General features: G+C 47.0%; 3 protein-coding genes across 5 annotated transcripts in view; 1 reads left to right on the top strand and 2 right to left on the bottom strand.

The window, feature by feature from the left end:
* The window catches only part of LOC114242302 (nose resistant to fluoxetine protein 6), a 35135-nt gene extending 24810 nt beyond the window's left edge, over positions 1-10325 (bottom strand). The window contains exons 1-2 of one of the 2 annotated variants that reach the window (XM_028173402.2): positions 1228-1513; positions 880-1105 (exon numbers count right to left, since the gene is read on the bottom strand). In XM_028173402.2, the coding sequence (XP_028029203.2) occupies positions 880-982 (103 nt within the window). In that variant the 5' untranslated portion in view covers positions 983-1105; positions 1228-1513. Of the gene's footprint in view, positions 1-879; positions 1106-1227; positions 1514-9705 lie in introns of those variants that run through there. The other variant, XM_089735143.1, reaches the window with a different exon arrangement.
* A 141-nt stretch (positions 10326-10466) lies between these two features.
* LOC114242304 (uncharacterized) lies at positions 10467-18002 on the bottom strand. Of its 2 annotated transcripts, XM_089735144.1 has the most exons (4): positions 16610-17586; positions 13860-13928; positions 12975-13199; positions 10467-11034 (listed from the first exon to the last, which is right to left on the bottom strand). In XM_089735144.1, the coding sequence occupies exons 1-4, from the start codon at positions 17351-17353 to the stop codon at positions 10858-10860; spliced, it is 1215 nt and encodes a 404-aa protein (XP_089591270.1). In that variant the 5' UTR covers positions 17354-17586; the 3' UTR covers positions 10467-10857. The 2 variants fall into 2 exon arrangements, with proteins under 2 accessions (XP_089591270.1, XP_028029208.2); XM_028173407.2 differs by lacking the exon at positions 13860-13928 and having other exon boundaries at positions 16610-18002.
* Positions 16076-20777, top strand: Eck (ecdysteroid 22-kinase). The gene is made up of 3 exons (XM_028173406.2): positions 16076-16253; positions 18619-19485; positions 19728-20777. Exons 2-3 carry the CDS (start codon positions 18676-18678, stop codon positions 20136-20138), a joined length of 1221 nt encoding a protein of 406 aa, XP_028029207.2. The 5' UTR covers positions 16076-16253; positions 18619-18675; the 3' UTR covers positions 20139-20777.
* Positions 20778-22358: the final 1581 nt, after the last annotated feature.

Here is a 22358-nt window from a genome sequence, read left to right as displayed (position 1 = left end):
ACACTACACACTACACACTACACACTACACACTACACACTGCACACTACACACTACACAACACACTGCACACTACACACTGCACACTGCACACTACACACTGCACACTACACACTGCACACTACACACTACACACTGCACACTACACACTACACACTACACACTACACACTACACACTACACACTACACACTACACACTGCACACTACACAACACACTACACACTACACACTACACACTACACACTAACACACTACACACTGCACACTACACACCATCACACTGCACACTATAACACTAGCACAAAAACACATTAACAAAAACACATTAACAAAAACACATTAACAAAAACCAAGGAAGGCAACTTTGTAGTTAGAAAAAATATCATCAAACATTCTTCCATTCACGAAGTAATGCGGCGGCGACGCGCGCTGCCACTCAGCTATCTCCCAAATTTATTTTGGACCGGTACAGATCCACAGTAATGTTTTGGGAAGAAAATTTGTAAATAAACAGCGCGCGCGATAGTAGCAGGTGTTTTTATATTACATAAAAAAGAATAGATATTCGTTTTCCTTAAGTATAGGAAATTCTTGAAGACCAGCAGATGTTCATGGGACATGTGTTCACAGGACCTTGTGTTTAGTTGTTCGCAAAAGCCATGGCCCCGGCCGTTGCTCACGGATGCATACTAGGCGCGTTTTTTTTGAGCCCATAGACATCTACAACGTAAATGCCGCCACCCACCTTGAGATACGAGTTCTAAGGTCTCAGTATAGTTCCGACGGCTGCCCCACCCTTCAAACCGAAACGCATTACTGCTTTACGGCAGAAATAGGCAGGGTGGTGGTATTATTATTATATTTAATATTCTACTCACCGTTCAAGCTATAGATGCCTCCTCCTGAACAACAAGTCGCACACAGCATCAGCGTCACTGCGGTGCGGCAGTACACCTTGGACAGGCCCGTGGACCTGAGCATCCTGCTCCGTGGATGTGGGTCCAGCGCGGCGAGGGGCGCCCGGCGGTACGGTCAGGTCCGGGGACAGCGGCCGACTGAGCGCGCGACGCCCTCGTTCGCTCCTCCACTTTCGATTTACTTGTACTATTCAAGTCATTATTCCAAGAACAACGTGGTCATTACAGTAAGCCTTCAAAAACGTAAAACAAAATGGTTTTACTTTAAATATTTATTGCTCTAGATTGGCTAACGCGCCTGCCGCTCACCTGGGACACCTGCTGTAGAGCCGAACTCAAAGACAATGGATGTCGCTGGCCCGCTCGGGACACGAACCCTGGGCTCCGATCGAAGAGCCGTAGCTTGTAGCGGGATCCTCAAGCGATCGTTCCCCAGCACTCGTCCAGTTCACTTAATGTACGTATCGCAAGCAACAGACGTTCTTGCGATCTACATATTTATTAAAAAGTAATGACACAGTTTTTAAAGCAAAGATCTCGCTGGAAGAGCCGCCGCCGAGATAAACCATACCTAATTTTTTATTATTCTTTGGAACATCCTCTAACTACCACTGAGTCTCTCAGCCAAATAGGCAGGACAGATGACCGGATATTTGAGTGTCTTTTAACATTTAGGATCATTTATTAGGTATATTATAAGCATAGTAAACATATAATGTAATTAAATAATCAGAATGTTATTTGAGAAGTTATCTCTCGTCCAGTGGTCACGCGTGCCCACTGGCTGGTGACCCACTATTATTATGTACCCTGATCTAATTCACGTACGCAGCTTAATGTCTTTATGACTTCCTTATGTTTGAGTCGCACAACAACTATAGGTATAGACGTGCTAATGCGAGGTGACGCGGGCGACGCGACGCGGGCGACGCGACGCGGGCGGCGGCCGCGTACAAAGAGAATGTTTCGTCTTTTTTTTTTAAATTAAACTTAAATAAATGAGTTGCTGAGTTCGTGGCTTGTTTTTAAAATTATTTACTATGTAAATAGATAATATTTTATTATGTAAATTAAAAATTAAAACTGCTCAAAAACGCGAATGTGTAGTTGTCCAGTTCGACATTACAACATCAAATATTCTTTTTTTTGTATAATTATTGGCAGCCTGACAATACAGCTGCTGACAATACCTGCTGTGGCGGGTAGCCATCATACAACGCAAGATAATTGACAGATGCCTGAATCTCGCTTACGACATTTACAAAATAAGCTTGCATATATATACAAGTTTCGAACAACAACATTTGGACGCATCATCGGTAATATCTCGAATATATTAAGTGTATAATCTATGGGTAATACGCATCACTGCAAATTGTCCTTCGACTTGAGCGAACCATATAGCTGGTTTTTCAGGCCAGAGCGGTGGTGTCCTGATATGTATAGAGGGTAGTTGTGTATTCGGGCACGCTGGCTCGACAGGCGAGGTCATCTTGACGTGTCGACGTGGTCGTGTGGTTACCTGCGAACGCGCCGTGTCCGATCCGCTGGATTCCGACATCTGTTTCTCCGGGGTGCTCGTAGTCGTGGGTCACCAGTTTGGTGAGATATATACGACAAAGGGAAGATCTTCCACCGAGCGGGTGATATTTGCTCGGTAGACCGACGCGACGTTCCGTCAGATTGTTTTTTTTATTTTATTCCTACTAAAGCTGGTTACCTTGAGAGGCTATTCCAGCGTAACCTTAACTAGTAGGTGAGCTCACGGAGCTCAAACCTGACGACGTTCCTAACACGAACCCTAGCAAGAGCAGTGCTTCGCAGAATCTACCGCCGGATCGGAAACGCGACCCACTGAGAAGATCCGGCGAGAAACTCAGTGGGCTGTGTCTGAGAGTTAATTTACTCGTCGAGCCCTTCGTCGCAAGCGACGGGTTCGACGAGAAACGGTGACCGGTGCTTGAAGTACCTAAAACCACAGTTAGTGGATCGGGAGGATCCGAGATGACGAGTTTTGGGTGACGTCGACTGCTTTCCATTCTGTCCGCAGGAGCGGGAATGTAGTTACCGGCGGCCACGATGAGAGGGTTCTCGTGTCGTGCCGCTTTATCGAAGTGGGGGAATGTTGTTGTTCGGAACTTGTATATATGCGCTTTATCTTGAAAATGTCGTAAGCGAGATTCAGGCATCTGTCAATTATCTTGCGTTGTATGATGGCTACCCGCCACACCTGCTTAGTGTCAGCAATTTATGCCAGTGTCGCGTAGTACAAAACCAAGCCTGTTCTGAATTTGTTTTGTCATTTGTACAATAATAATCATATATTACAAGTACAAGCGTGCGCCAAGTCAACCAGCGCGCAAACTAGCGTCCACTTGGTACATGATTGAACTGTCCTTGAATTCAATCAAACTGAAACGGCTGTCTCCTTTGTACAGTAGATATGGCATTAACACTATAGATTATACACATTAATATGTATACACAGTAATATTTTGTTCATCGAGGGTATAGATATAGATAGATCATGTCGAGGGGTGAAATGCCTGGTTTGGTTTAAGGGACATTTCACTTAACACGCTACATTTATCTTTGTAATTAAAGGTCCGTTTTATTTGGTATCAACATCAACAGTTCGATGTTGTTAATTGAACTTCAATCAAGTTTACTCCATTCAAATAGCTGAAGAAGGTTTTTTTTTGGTATGATATTTTTTCCAAATCTTAAGACTGAGACTAATTCTAAAATTATCATCATTTGGGACACCCCATAACTGTGGTTACGAAAATTAAAGTCCCCCATCAGGAAAAGTTCAGAAAGATGAAGGTGATTGGCGCGTCCGAAAAAACAAAGATGTGGAGCAGGTTTCGTGAGCTAAATATTTGGTGTGAGATGAGGGCGCGGCGGCTCTGATGGCTCAGTGGCGTAGTGCGAGTGGAGCAGGTGGAGCAGGGCCGGGCGGGCGAGGTGCTGTGCGGCCAACATCCGCTCCGGGTCCGCAGTGCAGTGTCACAACTGCTATTAAGCTGCTAACAAGCTGATATTAATGTACTATACGCATCTTTTGCTGAGATTGATTGGAGTGACATTGTTTCTGAGACGGATGTCAACATCGCTCTTAATACATTTTATAACAAATTATACTCTATAATCGACTACTGTGTGCCGACCAAACGTTGTATAGTAACAAACCAAACCAATAAATACCCAACTTGGTTTACTTCCGAAATAATACAAAACTTAAGATTCAAACATTTTAACCACAAAAGGTACAAAGCTGAGGGAAAAGAAGTAAATTTAGAATTGTTTAAATATTATAGGAGTAGAATAAAATATCTGATGGAGACAGCGTATAAAAAATATTTGTTGAGTATAGAGAGAGACATCGGTGATAATCCAAAAATATTTTGGAAGTTTATTAAAGATAAGCGACAAAGTAGGCATAATTGTAATAAATATTATGATTACTTGGGAAAACCTGTGGAAGGACAATACGCGGCAGATGCATTTGCAACTTACTTCAGTTCAGTTTTCTTAGCCGATGAACCCAAATTAGATCCAACTGAGGCCCAGCATAGTGCAGCAATAACATCACAGTTTTGTTCCAGTGCTCGAGTAGCTTTATTGACTGTAGATAATTCCGACCTGCGCTGTGCTGTGAAGCGCATTAAGCCGTTCTCCGCATCAGGTCCAGATCGTATCCCTTCCTTTTTGGCTAAGGATTGTATAAGTGTTCTTCACTGGTGGTAGGACCTCTTGAGAGTCCGCACGGGTAGGTACCACCACCCCGCCTATTTCCGCCGTGAAGCAGTAATGCGTTTCGGTTCGAAGGGTGGGGTAGCCGTTGTAACTATACTGAGATCTTAGAACTTATATCTCGAGGTGGGTGGCGCATTTACGTTGTAGATGTCTATGGGCTCCAGTAACCACTTAACACCAGGTGGGCTGTGAGCTCGTCCATCCATCTAAGCAATAAAAAAAAAAAAAAAAAAAAAGTGTGCTTAGTGTACCACTACTACATATTTATAATCTCTCACTCCAAATGTCGACATATCCATCTACGTGGAAGCACACTAGAGTAACTCCGGTCTTCAAGGGTGGTGACCGCACAGATGTGAAAAACTATCGACCCATCGCAGTATTATCAGTATTTGCAAAGATATTTGAGTCCATTATTAATAAACATGTTAGTGCGCAGATCCGGAACCAATTGACTGACAGTCAACATGGTTTTCGAGCTGGTAGATCTACGGCAACTAACCATATTAATTTCGTCAACTATGTTGCTGCTGAAATGGATGCAGGGAAACAAGTCGACGCTGTATACTTAGACTTCGACCGTGTCGATAATGACGTACTGTTGATGAAATTTGCTTCAATCGGATTTACCCCAAAACTCCTCAAATTATTTTCTTTTTATCTCTCTGATAGGTCTCAGCATGTTGAGTTAGCGGGTTTCAAATCTAAAACTTATTTTACAAGATCAGGGGTCAGTCAGGGTAGTAACCTTGGTCCCACTCAGTTTTTAATCATGATAAATGATCTATCTTCTATTCTCAGTGAGAGGACCAAGTGTCTTATGTTTGCTGACGATCTTAAGCTGTACGTTGGGGTCGGGTGTGATGCTGAGCGCCATGCTTTGCAACGCGACATTACTCGGGTTGCAGAATGGGGAGAGCGTAACCGCTTGCATTTTAATACTAATAAATGCAAGGTCGTTGCTTACAGCCGGTCACGGTCGCCCGTGTTGTTTCCATACCATTTATCTGGAGTCATTTTGAATCATGTGGCAGTTATACGTGACCTGGGAGTTATTTTCGATTCCAAGCTAACGTTTAAAGATCACATACAAAATATATGTAAAAGGGGTAGTGGTCTGCTCGGGTTCATAATTCGTCAGACGCACGACTTTGTAGGCCATCGTGTGATTGTTATGCTGTACGATGCCTATTTGCGAAGTAGTCTTGAATATAACGCACTCGTGTGGGATCCTCGCGAAGCAGTTCAAAAGCTAATGCTGGAAAAACTACATAAAAAATTTTGCAGGTTCCTATTCAAGAAAATGTATGGATACTATCCGTTCTTGTATCCATCACTTTATGTGACTGGTATGGTCGGATTAGATACTCTTGAGCTCAGACGGAAGATGACTCTTATGGTGCATTATTATCAGCTATTGCATAACAAAATTGATAACTCCACTGCACTGGAATCAGTGTCGTTATATTATGTGCCTGATGGCTACATGCGCGGATGTATGTGTGGAGGGGTGCGTCGCCAGCGGCAGCTTCTTAGTACTACGCACGCGCGTACGCAGCACACCGCTAACTCCCCGACGCATCGTGCTGTCTCGCTACTCAATGGCTTGCTAGCTTATGCTCCGGAAATGGATGTATTCCATGATGGTTTGCAGCGATTTATTTTTGTTGTCAGGAATTACTTAAGCTAATTATTAATACCTTACAAATGTTTTGGTTTATACTGTTAATTTGTAAGTAGACTAATTAAATAAATAAATAAATAAATAAACAACCATTGGTGCATTCAACACTCCAACTATGGAACGGCAATGTAGGGAACGGGCAAGGGCGATATTCGTTCTTGGAACGTAGATTGAAATATAACATTAGGAGTTATTTATTTCTACAGCTTTGATATTAAGAGAGTTATTTTTTTAAAAAAGGAATGCTATTTTTAAGCAATCTATCCATCTGATCTATCATCTAGGTCATCATAGAAACTCAGAATTTAACCAAGTCTTCGAGACAGCCACACTGAGAAAGTTGTTTTTATTTAATACTAGCTGACCCGGCAGACTTTGTATTGCCTCAATCGATAGATAAAAGACCTAAACTTTTATAACAAAAGGAATCCATCCGACGGGGGACACATGAAAGGAAACACAAAATTGTTATTTTTATTTCATTCCGACCATTTTCATATTTATCTAGCTTTTAAACTTTGTCTGGACTTTCACAAATAATTCAAGACCAAAATTAGCCAAATCGGTCCAGCCGTTCTCGAGTTTTAACGAGACTAACGAACAGCAATTCATTTATATATATTATATATATATATAGATAGGTAGAAGATAGATAAGGATAAAAAGGGCCTCGTTTTGAACTATGATCTTACGGTACCACTGAGTTATGAAATCTATTTTGTAAAAATTTAAAGAGAAAGATAGTGAGGGAATGTATTGATTTTTTTTATATTTAAGTGATTAGGTACTAGTGGGCCGGAGGCCCTTCCAGTTTAACCAGTACAAGTGGGCGAGCAAGGGCCCAGCCAGGAGGGGGTGGGATTTGCTGACATCTACCCGAGCGTCTCCAAAAGAGACCTAACAACTCAAGAGCAGCAGCTGCTTCGCGAATGTATCTACTACAGGATAGGAATCGCGACCTGCTGAGAAGATCCGGCGAGAAACTCTGCGAGCTGATGTTTAGGTTAGGTTGCACGTCGAACTCTGCCGAGTTCGACGAGTATAGTAACCACAGTCCCTAAGCCTGCTCCTAGTGTACTAGATCTGATGGATCCGTAAGGACGTGTCTAGGGCGTCGATAAAGACTGGCACCTGCGTGATCAGGATTCGGGGAGTAGTCAGTGCGGCAACGACAAAGCTATTATCATGACGCATAGCTTTATCGAAGTAGCGTTCAGACGCTGACTTTATGTGTTTTGGATGGATTGATTCGAGGGCCAGGTCGTCGTGTAGGTCAACGTTACTCACGAACCACGGAGCTCCGACAGCTAACCTGCAAAAGCGGGACTGTAGGGATTGGAGGGTGTCTATATGTGTGCGGGCCGCGTGACCGAACACCACACTCGCGTAAGTCATGACCGGCCTTATGCAAGTTGTACAGTGTCACTTTGTTCCGAAGGGATATTTTACTCCGCTTAGGAATGTATTGACTCAAGCGCAACGTGTTCTGGTAATTTAGAATTTGAGAAAAATTATAGCGAAGAAGAAAGATGGTGCTTAATGTCTTGGAATGTCAATTGTAGAGTAGAAGATTCGTGGGAATCCTCAGTATAGCTCAGCTTATTCAGTGCGCAACCAAAACAACAGGATAGAATTTGAAAAAAGATGAGTAGATCCTTGTAAGATTTTAAAGAGTATTTTAAAGTATGAGTTGTTAACTATGGGGATATATTATAGGATTTGGAGATAATTTTAATGAAATGTTTCACCACTGCACGCCAATTCTGCACTGGTGGAATGGGTAGACGGTAACGTTTCCTCATACGATTTTATTAGCTTCGGAAATAAGTATTGAAGCTTCTTGACATGATGTTGGCTGAGCTGCTTCGCAAATTAGTTTGTGGCGGGTAGCCATCAGAGAACACAACATAATTGACAGATGCCTGAATCTCGCTTACGACATTTTCAAGATGAGCTTGCATATATACAAGTTCCGAACAACAACATTCGGACCGTTGGTCTACCGAGCAATATCACCCTTTGTCGTATAACTACAAGTTATTGTCAAAATGTTTTTTTTTTTGCTTAGATGGGTGGACGAGCTCATAGCCCACCTGGTCTTAATTGGTTACCGGAGCCCATAGACATCTACAACGTAAACGCGCCACCTACCTTGAGATATAATTTCTAAAGTCTCAGTATAGTTACAACGGCTGCCCCACCCTTCAAACCGAAAAGCATTACTGCTTCACGGCAGAATAGGCAGGGTGGTGGTACCTACCCGTGCGGACTCACAAGAGGTCCTACCACCAGTAAAACGTTGCATGCATCTAACCACGTTCCACTGTAACCACGTTAGAACCTCTCGATCCAAACCCATCCGTGAAATATTATGTGAAGGGATGACGTTTCTGTAATTATTATTTGACTGCATGACCTGTCATCATTAAATAAAATAGACAGTCAGAATGTCATAGAATCTATTTTTGTAAAGAAATGAACCAAATGAACTAATGTAAGTACAAGGTTCCAGCAGCCCGGTCCACTTGTGACAACGTACTTACAATGTGTGTATGTGTGTGTGTGTGTGTACTCGGATGATACTGAACGTTCACTTGACTGAGTCTCCTCGACGCGACGCGGACGTGTCTTATCTGTTGCTGTCCCCACTGCGCTCGGTGATGTCAACATCCCTGGCCCGTTTTACGTAAACTTGCTGATTATCAGAATTCGATAAATAGTTATTATTTTTTGGAAAATTTTAAGTAAGAACTTTCCAGCATTAATTAAAACGAAGCAAGATCATAGGTTTGTACCAGTTCCGAACAACAGCATTTGGACTGACATCCGGGCTGGATGCTGGGTGCGCACTATTATAAAAGATTTTTTTATTTTTTTATTCACCTTCTGTTTGGTACGATGCAGTATTGTTATATATGTTAAAATGTATTATCTGCTTGCTGCGGCGTTAAAGCCGTTATCATTATGAACTAAAATTGAGCACTCCCTGTTCTTCAACATAGTTATGCACTTAGGGCTTACACGCTCGTGACGCTGCCTCCTCGGGATCTAATAAATCCGGTTTGAAGACGTAGGATTTTTAAAAATGAAACGTGACTGTACGTAATTTAAAATTTGCAACTCACGCGCGCTCAACTGCTCTTTGCTCATTGAGTGACCTTGAGCCATCTGATAAGGTCCTATTGTGAGCGGCCACGTCTCACTGTCGTATGTCCTCACGGGCAACGCACACTAATCATAGACTTTTGCCTTAAGACACTACGGTATTGGGAATGCGAAGATTATGCGCAGCTTCCCGAATGTTGTCCATTCTAATTAGATTCGACTATTGATATCTTACCTACCTAGTTGGAGCTTTTTTGCTAGATAGATGTACTCGTGAACAGGTTCGAGCGTGGGAAGTACACGGGCATTCGACATAGTTGTCGTTTTGTCCACGTTCATAGTACGGCCCCACGGACAGAAGCCTTGCTGAGGTAGCTAGTTGACGCAGCCCGAAGGATTGCCAGGTTGAAGTGGCAAAGGACGTTGCTTGAAGAGCAGATGGGCGCTGGGGCCGAGGGGTTTTCGAGCGGCGACTGGGCCCCGGCACCAGCGCGGCGAGACCTCCCCAGCTTCCCCCTCCCCCCCGGGTGGACTTACGACCTGCTGAAGTCGTCTGGATCCAGACTGTGCATTTGTCCGGTCGTTTCTCTAATGAAAGACGTACTTGACAATTGTACACAGTTGACATTCACGATGAAGGAATTGCATCGTGTAATCAAAATGAAACCCGCAATGTTGTAATTTGCGTAGGTAATGATTAGTGGCAGAACGTATTGATACCACCACCCTACCTAATTCTGTCATGAAGTAGTAGTGTGCTTCGGGGTGAAGACTGGGACAGTCGTTAAATTGTAAAAACTGAGACTATAGAACTCATGCCTCAAGGAGGGTGGCAACATTTGAGTTGTAGATGTCTATAGGCTTCGATAACTACTTAATATTAGGTGGGCCGTGAGCTAGTCCACACATCTAAGTAATAAAAAACAAATTGTGATGTAACTTGGGGGAGGCCTGGCTTGGAAGTGTGGCTTGTGACGATAATAATTACAAACAAACAAAATTCCAATATAAATTGATTTTAAATACATGAACAGCTTAACAATATTCCCAGCATCCGATATCACCACGCTGATATAGCGCTTAATGCAATAGTTATAGAGGTAGATTTACTTTATTCGGTTAATACTAATCAACTGCTCGTGTCGACCACTTAGCAACTTTCATAAATATTATACTTATATCTACATATTACTACTCGTATATCTACTGTAATGACACTAACATTACAATTACACACACTATTATTCTTGCGCAGTCTATCCGTGATGATGGCGCCTGCAAATTGTCGAAATACCGGCAAGTCATGAGAGGTGTGTGTGCGGAGGGGCGGCGAGGGGCGGCGAGGGGCGGCGAGGGGCGGCGAGGGGCGGCGAGGGCGGAGGGGGCGCGAGTCAGAGCTCGGCCCACGCGATGCAGTCCCGCAGCACTCCGTTGAAGCGGTCGGCGAAGAGCGAGTTGGTCGGCAGCGCGAACTGCGAGATGTCCCCGTCCGTGGCGGGCGCCAGGCTCGCCTCCACCGTCACCAGCGGCAGGACCACCACCGCCATCAGCAGCGCGCGCGGGACCATCTGTCACGACACACGTCACCACGTCACGCTGGGACATTCACGCTCCAACACACCTTACTATAATCATTACTGGGCTAGGCAGTGACTTTCTTATTGTCACAGACCTTATACAGATTATATTAATGCCCCAACATTTGCTCTTGTCTGGAACACCATAGCGGGACTTTAGTTTATCTGTACTAATAATAATAATAATAACTCTAATAAATAATAATAAATAAATAAATAATAATAACTCTAATAATACTAAGAGGAAAGATTTGTTTGTTTGTTTGTATTGAATAGGCTCCGAAACTATTGAACCGATTTGAAAAAATTTTTCACTGTTTCGAAGCTACACTATTCCCGAGTGACGTAGGCGACTATCTTTTTTGAATAAATTAGGGATCCTTACTAAAACTTTAATAATGTAACCCAAAGTGTAAAAAAATACTTAAAATATTCTTTACATCGCATGCCCTGCGAAAAGTATTGATGATAGAATAAAATAATGTACTACGACTTTGTAGAACACATTATTATTTACAAAAAGTGTCGCGACTGCATATGTCTAACTATTATAGTTATTTTTTTTTTTTCATTTACATCAGATTTTGCATCCATATTACACTCATTAATATTTCATGTATACTACAATTAAATAAAAATAATAACTACAATCTCGGTTATTATTTTTATTGAATTATGCCGCAATATATTCTTTTATTTAAAAAAATAAAACAACGTCGACCGTCGTTGAAATTTTTGTTTTTGTTGAACAATTCCTCAGAGCACTCCTCATGGAACATACGGTACCAAGTGCAGAGGGAACCGAAGTCCCTCCGCAGACCCAGAGTTTCCAAGCGATCCGTGAGAATGAGACTGTCGACAATCCGAACGGCCCTCTTCTGTATGGAGTCAAATGGAAGAAGCTGGTATTTCGGAGCCCCGGCCCAGTGATGGGAGCAGTATTCCACGCGAGGCCGGACTTGTGCTTTATGAAGCAAAAGTCTTTGTCCAGGCGTGAAGTACCGCTTCGCTCTGTTGAGGACTCCCAGCATTTTGGACGCCAACTTGGCTTTGCCTTCCAAATGACTCCGAAATTGGACATCGCCCGAAATGTCGACCCCAAGTATCCCGATTCTCTCGGAAGGTTGCAGGGATACTCCTTGGAATTGCGGCGCCACGACAAAGGGGTCCTTCTTTGCAGTGAACTTGTGTCTTTAACGCCCCAGAGAGTTCTCCACTTCAGACACAAGTTTTGATCGTCTCTCTTGCACCACGCTCCGAGAAAGACTCTGATGGCCGATATATCGCGCATCCCCCGTGCATAGCAATGCATGCCATCAATAGACAGTATGTCATTGATATACAGGATGAAAAGCGTGGGGGAGAGCACCGAACCTTGTGGAACGCCAGCGTTAATGGTCATGGTATCAGAACAGTCACCGTCTACAACGACCGTGATGCTCCGCCCATTCAAAAAACTAGCGATCCACTTGCAGAGACCCTCGGGGATTCCGTAAGATGGTAGCTTCGACAGAAGTGCCCTATGCCAGACCCTGTCGAAGGCCTTCGCGATATCAAGGCTCACAGCAAGAGCCTCGCCCTTGCTCTCCAAGGCTTCAGCCCACCTGTGAGTAAGGTATACAAGAAGGTCGCCAGCTGAGCGACCGTGACGGAAACCGTACTGTCGGTCACTGATCAGCTGGCTATCTTAGTGATTAAAAAGAAAGCACCTACTACATGTATAATGCTATCAGTCAGAAAGTGAGAGACTTGCATTTTGGACTCATCCACTGCTATACTGATACTCGTACCGACGCTACATTACAGGATACTACTACCGTTCTGCTGAATTCTTAACTCCCTGCTATCCCTATCTTAAGTAATGGTGGTAGGACAAGTTGGCGGCACAGTGGCCCTAGTCGTCGCGTTGCGTCGCTGCTAACATCAAGTACCTGTTTGAGTTCCGATTGGAAGGTGTCCCAGGGGTAGACGTCGTCGACAGCGATGTCGAGGCGGCGCAGCGCCGTCGCCAGCTGGTCGTGGTAGTGTCGCAGCAGCGGGCGGTAGTGGTCGCGGCGGAAGGGCTCGTCGGTCCCGAGCAGCACGTAGTACAGCAGGTCGGCGGCCGGGCAGCCCGCGTGCACCGTCTGGTAGTCCACCACCATCGTCTCGAGCTCCTGGAACACAATGTCTTACGGCTTTATTCCGATACTATCACTATATGTTTTACTAGGTACAGACGTATGTGTGTCAGTTTGTGTGGTTGACCGCGGACTGACATGCGTCTGACATGGTTCCCGGTGTGTACAGCATGCATGCATGTGTATAGCAACAGCACAGCAACAGTACAGCAACTGTGCTCCCTGGGCACCGGCCGAGCATCCTCCTCGGGCGAGGCTAGGAGTACATACGATGTGGTAAGAACGTCCCACTTGGGCCCGCTCTAATGAACCAGTCATGCTTTACTGTTTCAAGGATCATAGATGTTATTAGGTCATAATGAAAATATCGACATATATCTAATAGTGTACTACCACTGCACTATACCACTTTACATCAAGTAGGCCGTGATTTCTTTTACCCGTCTATCACAATGGAACACACACTAACTTGAATGCTTGTGACACGAACGCCGAGAGCTGGCCGACCCCAGCCCCCCGCCCCCCGGCCCCCCCGGGCGACCCTTCAACGCAGTTCAAGTCTCAGGGCCTCTGGACCCAGCGGCGCGTTGCGATTGCTGTGGCGTTCATTCCACCTTAATTGTCGTTTCGGAGAGTACATTGAATACAGACGAAGTAAAGTAACGGCTCCTGGCTCTTCTGTACGTGCACACTCACACGCCTCCGACTCCAGGTCGCCCGATGGTGTCGAGTCGCGGGTCCCGTCGGCTCAGCGCTTCTCCTGTCCTGTACAACACATTGTCCACTCGTCTCATTAGCTCTTGTCAAGCTAACGAATAAAGAACAATAAAATTCATTCGGAGGTCGATCTACTCGTTTTTATTAAAACCTTCAGCTCATTTTTGTCAAATCAAGTTTTGGTGAGCGACCATGAATTCTATGCTTTGTAATGTAATACTACAAGAGTGCGAACAGGTGAAGCGTGACTTGAGGCGCATGTTGTTGCGACATCAGGGCCATTGTCTGTCCCAGAAACGAATCGAAGAGTTCAGTGAATGTTTGTCGACCGTGACTTCACAGCGTGAACACAGTGCGACCACAAGATGACGCCAGCAGAGATACGCGGTTGTATGTCTAAGAGACGCACGGACGGGGCAAGGGAGTGACAGGCGCGGGTCGAGGTCGCTCCTCACGGCGGACGGCGCCGGTCTCCGAATGACCTCTGCACGCGCGCTGCCGGTGCGACAAAAACTCAAGCCGCACGAAAATATAATCACAGATAAATTGAGGCGTCCACCGAGCGATCACTGCTCATCTCTGTTACATTCTGTACAGTGTACGAGTCTCTCGGTGCTCATTTTCCAAGTATCGCAATAGCACGCTGCGGCCGCCGACCGCGTGCCCGGCTCCCGCGCCGACACAGCTGACTTAAAAACATTTTTTTTTGCTTAGGTAGATGGACGAGCTTACAACCCACCTGGTGTTAAGTGGTTACTGGAGCCCATAGACATCTACGACGTAAATGCACCACCCACCTTGAGATATCAGTTCTAATGTCTCAGTATAGTTACAACGGCTGCCCCGCCCTTCAAACCGAAACGCATTACTGCTTCACGGCGGAAATAGCCAGGGTGGTGGTACTTACCTGCGCGGACTCACAAGAGGTCCTACCACCAGTAATTACGAAAATTTTGCGAATTTGATTTTTATTACACGATGTTATTCCTTCACCGTGGAAGTCAATCGTGACGATTTGTTGAGTAGGGATGTATTTCATTAGAAAAATTGGTATCCGCCTGGGATTCGAACACCGGTGCATCGGTCAACACGAATGCACCGGACGTCTTTATCCTTTAGGCCACGACGACTTCATCAAAAAAAATATCAATGACACCATATCAAACACTAAGTTAGCCAGAAAAAAAATATACATATATGAAAAAAAAAAACGTTAAAAGAGTTGTGATGCATTGTTACTACCGGCTGTTGGTTTAACGATACTGTGTGCCTAGTCCGTGTGCCTGGTCTGCAGCCCGGTCAGTCCAGTGATTGTGCTCCGAGATGAAGAGCGCGCCGCCGCCCTGCACTAGCCCTGCACTGTGATGTTCTACATCGTTAATACGATGTGTCTGTTGATGATGCTGATGCACCTCGGACAATTTACGCGCACTTCCGGTGTACGTACAAAGGTAGGTAGGTAGGTATTTCCGATTAGCTCCATCATAAACTGGTCAGTTCGTTAATTTGTACTTTGTACCTCACCATTTGTTGAGCATCACTCCGGGCCGCTGAAGGTCGCCGTATGTTACACGACTGCTCACTGGCGGCCCCCCGCACCCCGCCCCACTATTGTATCGTCTGATCCAAGTCGTCGTGGCCTAACGGATAAGACGTCCGGTGCATTCGTATGTAGCGATGCACCGATGTTCGAATCCCGCAGGCGGGTACCAATTTTTCTAATGTAATATGTACTTAACAAATGTTCACAATTGACTTCCACGGTGAAGGAATAACATCGTGTAATAAAAATCAAACCCGCAAAAATTATAATTTGCGTAATCACTGGTGGTAGGACCTCTTGTGAGTCCGTGTGGGTAGGTACCACCGCCCTGCTTGTTTCTGCCGTGAAGCAGTAATGCGTTTCGGTTTGAAAGGTGGGGCAGCCGTTGTAACTATACTTGAGACCTTAGAACTTATATCTCAGGGTGGGTGGCGCATTTACGTTGTAGATGTCCATGGGCTCCAGTAACCACTGCACACCAGGTGGGCTGTGAGCTAAGCAATATAAAAAAAAAATCCTTTGCGCGACTGAACTCTCCATCATCATCATCACATACAGGTTCCATATATTATAGCGGTACCAACATCGTGGGTACTTCGAGTTTACCCTTCCAACGCATGTCCATCCACGTCCGATATACGACACGACACGACGCGACGCTCATGTGCAAATACCGATTAAAGATTCTCACCGAACTGAATAATAATCGTTGATTAGTTATATACTGAGTGACACTTAGAGCAGGTAGTTACACAGGTAGCACGGGAGCACGCGCGGGGCGGCGCCGCGGCGTGTTACAGGTTCAATTGGGACATCAAGTTAGTACATACGTAGGTACATAGTTTCGTGCTAATTCTATTATATTCTTCGATTTTTGCGACTTGTAGACGTAATTCTATGCAAGGTATTTTTTCTTGACAAAACAAAACAATTAGGTTTGTACTACTCGTAAAATACTTGAACAGTCAGAAATAATTTAATGAAAAAAAACGCTAGATTAGGCCTTAAAATTAGGTATCTCACAATTCTATAGATCATGATGAGATGATTGTCGCAGCAGCATTGGAGGCTGCGGTGATGACCGTCGACTCGCAGACGAACAACGTGCGGTAGGACGCTCTCTCGCGGGCCTCATGCTACTGACACTATGACATGGGTAGGAAGGCGCTAAAGTAACCCGACGTACCTGATCGACTCGCCTGACGAGCAGATTGCTGGGCCGGTAGTCGCCGTGCGTCATGACGGCGACGCTGAGCGGGCTGCGGAACTTTGTGAACTCCTTGTTGTAGTCGTCGAGACAGATGGCCCTCATCAGCTTCCTCTTGTGTTGCTCGTCCTGCACGACCTCGACGGCGCCGCGCACTATCCGCTCCATCGCGAGCTTGGCGCCCTCGTCTTGCACCTCCCGCGGCGCGGCGGTGAGGCGCCGGACCGCCTCCGCGTGCAGCTGGGGCAGCTCCCGTGCGCACGCGAACGACAAGGCGTGGAAGCGAGCCAGCGCCGTCACCGCGCTCCTCGCGTGCTCCCAGTCCACCGACGCGAATCGGTCCGGGGTCGTGAACCCTCGGTCGCGCAGGTCCTCTAGCAGCACTGTCTCCTCGCCGACGACGGGATTCCCACCGAAGTACTTCGGGAACACGAACCACTCATCAGGCGGCACGGCGTGGTCGCGCTGCAGCTGCCCGTAGGCGCTCGCCAGCCGCTCGTACACGTACTGCTCCGTGCTGTACAGGAGCTCCGCGTTCATGATGGCGCGCATCTTCACACCGATATTGGCGACCTTCGCGAAGAGTCTCCGCGAGGGGAGCCGCACCCCGTACAGCGCGGAGGTGTAGTTGGCGCCGCCGCTGGTCAACTCGTCGAGTTCCGGTTCCTCGTCAGGGAAGAGGCGACGCAGCAGATCGCGCAGGACACCCTCCGCGGGAGACATATCGCGCTCGGTGTGGCCGGGCGCCGCTCGCGCTCTCAATGCGGAACTTCCGACGACGAACACAAATCGAACACAATTATCAGCGAGTATCGGATGGCGACGCAGTGCCGCCGCTGCGAGGCGCCGCTAGACTGGCCCGCGCCACGTCGAGCTGGGCGGCGCGGCCTCGCCCGGCCCCCGCACTGCCGCCGCGCACACGCACACTCTCGACCCTGATCAATTATCTCTGGCTTGTAATAAATCAATTAATAATAATATGATAGTCCCCTGTTTAGTTTGAGAAACGTGTCACGGGCGCAGTGCGCGCCGCTCACCGACATCATCATATTATATTGTTATTATGACTCTCTCGTTACAGTGATTCATTCAATATTGTATCTGTTTCGGTGGGTTCATAGTTGGACGGGATGTCTCCTGCCCGGTGTCTGGACGCCGTCGCGCCAAGAGTGATACTCAAATATTATTATTTCAGATTATATTGGAACAAAATGCGGTTAGTACCAAGTGGTACTAGGTGGTTATAGCCATATATCATCACTCAGAACATTTAGGGATATGGTGGGATAAATAAAGATAATGCCAATACACTTGGTAGCGTATGTAAGCGACTTCGCTGTCGCATGCTTTGTTTGGTCCGCGTGTGGATTTGTTATGATCAGTTGACAGAGCGGCGGCGGCTGCGAGCCGCTGCACTGTACTGCACAACAGAGCTGTGAGCTGTGTGTGTGTGCGTGGCGCGGGAGACAGCACGCGCGCGAGGGTAGTCGTGAAGTGGCCGCGCGCAGACCGGGCCGCCGGGTTCCGTCCGTTCGTCACCTCGTACTTCATATCACATCGTGACTCGCGCGAGTGTGACTTAGCTGGAGACCGAGACTCCACTCGCCTTGTGCTTGGAATGTTCTCGAAAGAACTCCCCTTAGAGTCTACGGTGGGTAAGATTTCCAACGCACTCAGGTGGTGCACACCGTATGAAGGATATCGCTACGGAAAGAGATGCGTCCCACAGTGAGCAAGTCGCCCAGTTGAACCAGTACAATCTCTGGCGATGTTTCGACGTGGCTTCTTCACAAACATATGTTGGTACACGTACTCCTAGCTCGTAATAATAAATGTAATTTTATTTGTATTTAGATATTAGATTCATTAACACCAGACTGGCGGCATGATCCTAGATCTGTATGGATGTGTATATTTGAGATCAGAATTTTCAACACCTATTCCGCTACTTTCTTTACTTACTGGAGTATCTATTGACTTATTTACAGTTAACAAAAACAAAGGCACGTGTTAATGCAAGCGGAATCCTAAAATGTAAACGGCAAATGTCGGGTGGCGTTAGTGCAGTCGCCCCGCGGTCAGTCCGCTTGGACAGCGAGCCCGACATGACGGACACCGAGGAGCGGGACCGCGCCAGCTCTGTGCTCCGCGACGTGATGCTGCGGCTCCACTACTGCGCCGTGGCCGAGCTGCAGCCGCTGTCCTCCGGCGGCGCCAACTACACCTCGCTGCTGTACCGGGCCCGCCTGCAGGCCCCGGGCCGCCCCGACCTGCGGCTCTTCGTGAAGGTCGCGAACATGAGCGAGAACGTCCGCGCGCACGCCATCAACAGCGTGTACGACACCGAGCTGCTCGTCTACGAGGAGCTGTCGAAGCTGTACTGCGCGCTGGAGGAGGAGCGCGGCGTGGCGGAGCCGGAACGTTTCGTGTTCCCCGCGTTGTACGGCGCGCGGTCGCGGCGGCTCGAGGAAGCACTGGTGCTGGAGGACCTGCGCGCGTCGGGGTTCGGCCCCCGCGACCGCCTGCGCCCCGTGGACTGGGAGTACGCGTGCGCCGCGATGGAGCAGCTGGCGCGGCTGCACGCGCTCGGCTTCGCGCTGCAGCTGCAGGCGCCGGAGCAGTACGAGCGGCTGGCGCGGTGCGTGGAGATGCGCTTCGACTTGGAGAGCACGGGCGCGTGGTCGAGCACGGTGGAGCTGGCGCTGGCGGCGACGCGGCCCGAGCACCGCGCGCGGCTGCAGGCGGCCCTCGCCTCGCCCGCCGCGCGCTTCCTGCACCACTACACCGCGCTCCGCCGCAGCACGCTCGTGCACGCCGACTACAGGACCTGCAACCTCATGCACAGGCGCCATCAGGTATCTATCTACCTTACATATAATATCATCCTTATCTAAAACTTTAGATTCCACGTTTTCCGAACAATCAAAACTACCCACCCGTAGATTGAATTATTAGGAACACCTGAAAGCTGAAAACCAATAATCAGTTTTCAGCTTTGTTATGTACCTCCTGTACAGTGAGCGTCACAGGTATCCAATTCGCGTGTGGCGACTCGTTACAATAGTTACATTATTATTAACCCGTGTGTGTGGCACAGGGCGGCGCGCTGGAGGTGCGAGTGGTGGACTACCAGACGGTGCAGCGCGGCAGCCCCGTCGCTGACGTGCTGTACTTCGTGTTCACCGGCTCCGACGAGGAGTTCCGCGCGCGACACCTGCGCCCTCTGCTGGACCACTACCTGCAGCGTCTCCACGCCGCGCTCGGCCGCCTCCGCCTCGACCCGCTCACCGTCTACTCCGCGCAAGACTTCGAATACGAGCTCAAGGAGAAGCTGCCGTTCGGGCTGAAGATTGCGGTGTACACGCTGCCCGTCATCACGGTGGAGGAGGAGGATGCACCAGAACTCGGGACCGACTTCGACAGTTTCAAGGTGAAGAAGACGAGCAGCCGCTTCCCCGCCAGGATCAACGGCATCGTTGACGACTACGTCCGCTGGGGTCTCATCTGAGGCAGTTTGTTCGGCCTTAAGTTGTCGTGATTGGGGAGTGCAGATGTATGAGTAGATGTCTGAGCGTATGACCACGACCGGCCCGAGGGTCTCCGCGCCTCCGCCCCCGCCCGCCCGCTGCGGGGGTGTCCGTCCGACCATTCTAATGTTGTAATATTTATTGATTAGTTGACTTGAACTGACTGTAATAACATACTCGTATAAGATGTAAGGTACGTAGACCGCGCCGAGCGTCTACATCGGTCTGTGTGCGGCGGGGGCGCGTCCCTACTCTGTGGCGTGTAGCCGCTCCGCGTCGGCTCGCTCTCGCTCTATAGTTTTAGTTAATGTTTAGATTCAATGTGTATTAATTAGTTAGTTAGTTGACATAAAAGATTGTTGATATTGAACTAATGAGAAATGTTAATTATAGATTAAGCTAAATAGTTAAATTTGAACGTAATGTAAAATAATTATAATGATAGTGGATGACAGGAGCCAGCAGGGACTAGATGTAAGGGCAGGGACGTGTGCTGTATAGGACGCGACCTGCCTCTCTGTTAATGTGTCGTCGTGTTGCACTTGTCATTGACATGTTTGTTGTTGTTAATTCATTAATATAATATTTAGAGTCGATTCAATAAATTAATCTTTACTGAACTTATTGTCTTGTCTTCCCCTACTATACCAGGCTTCCAGCACCCCCGCCCTGGATGGCGACCTACTTGCGTTGACATTCAAATCAAGGTGTAATCAGCCGACGACCATAGGGACCTCTCTTCATACCTTCGTAAGGAGCGTATAAGCTTTCACACTTATACGCTTCGGGAGGAGCGTGAATCGGCGCGGTCATATGCGGCATCCCGGAGGAATTAAATGCCGAGCTCGTCAAGGCCGACCTACTGGAACAAGGTCTGCCGGTCAACTCCATGCACCGCATGCACACAGGACGCGGGAGGGGGGAGGCATACAATATGGTTCTCGTCGCCCTCCAGCCTAGCCCCGAGGGTAAACAAATCTTCAACGCCCTTTGTAACTATACTGAGACCTTAGAACTTATATCTCAAGACGGTTATCGCATTTACGTTGTAGATGTCTATGGGCTTCAGTAACTACTAAACACCAAGTGGGCTGTGAGCTCGTCCAATCACCTAACTAATAAAAATAAAAAAAATAGTCTGTAGGCTTTCCGGAATAACCGTAGAAACCCCCAACAGTGCCTTTTGCACTCCGAGCCAGTGCCATAGCTGCCAACTGTACGGGCCCTCCTCCCGTAACTGACACGTGCGCCCTCTATGCGTCAAGTGTTTGGGCGATCGCGCCATGGCCTTATGTACTCGCGATCAAAAAACCGCAACGGAATCGCCTAGCTGCGTCTGTGCCGAACACAGGGTCACCCCGCGAATTACCGGGGGTGCCCGGAGCCCCAAATTTAATAGCCGCGTCGCTCGTCAAAACCGCCTCCGTGCTTCCGGCTCTGACACGAAAGTCGTGGCAGCCTCTGTGCCGAAGGCCAAGCATACCTTCGTGCTGACGCCGGTGCCTCCCCGCGACTTGCCCTCCAACCGCGTCCGACAACCTCGCTCTAGCGATCGACTTTTTTTAGTCGATCAACTTTGTGATTACTTAACTTTGTGATCTTTGTTAACTTTATGATCAAGTTTATGATTATTTTTTTTGCGGGACCATCAAATTGACATATTTTTAGTGCAGGAGAATATACTTATAGACTAGTCAACGAGTGCCATTTGGATCAACTTTTTTCCGCAGTCTCCGACAATTATAAATAAGGTGTCATTCGATTCGGAATGGCATCTAGATGATTTTTGAAAAAAATGAAGTTCCGCTTGCAACAATTGTAAAAGCTATTAACAATTAACTAAAAAAAAAGGAGGTTTAGTTTTTTACAAATGTCTCAAAAGGTAATAAAGATTTTTCAAATTTGAAAAAAGATTAAAAAAGATGAGGAAATTTCCTAAAAAAAAGTCTCGATTCCCGAAACTGTAAGAGCAATATTTATAATTTTCCCAGAGGGATGAAAATACGGCCGAAAACGGGTACTCTGGCTTGGAGAAGCCACGCCCACTTTGGACACTTTAACAATAAAAAAATTTAAACATACTAAATATGAAAATTAAAAATTGATAAAATTCAGGCACTAACTGAATAGATGAGTAAACAATAATCCGCTTGAAAAAAAATTGTTTACTTACTTATTGAATAGTTAGAGACTTGTCTAAC

The sequence above is a fragment of the Bombyx mandarina genome, chromosome 19, assembly GCF_030267445.1.
Source record: "Bombyx mandarina strain Sakado chromosome 19, ASM3026744v2".
NCBI lineage: Eukaryota > Metazoa > Arthropoda > Insecta > Lepidoptera > Bombycidae > Bombyx > Bombyx mandarina.
This window is presented reverse-complemented; position numbering and strand designations above follow the sequence as displayed.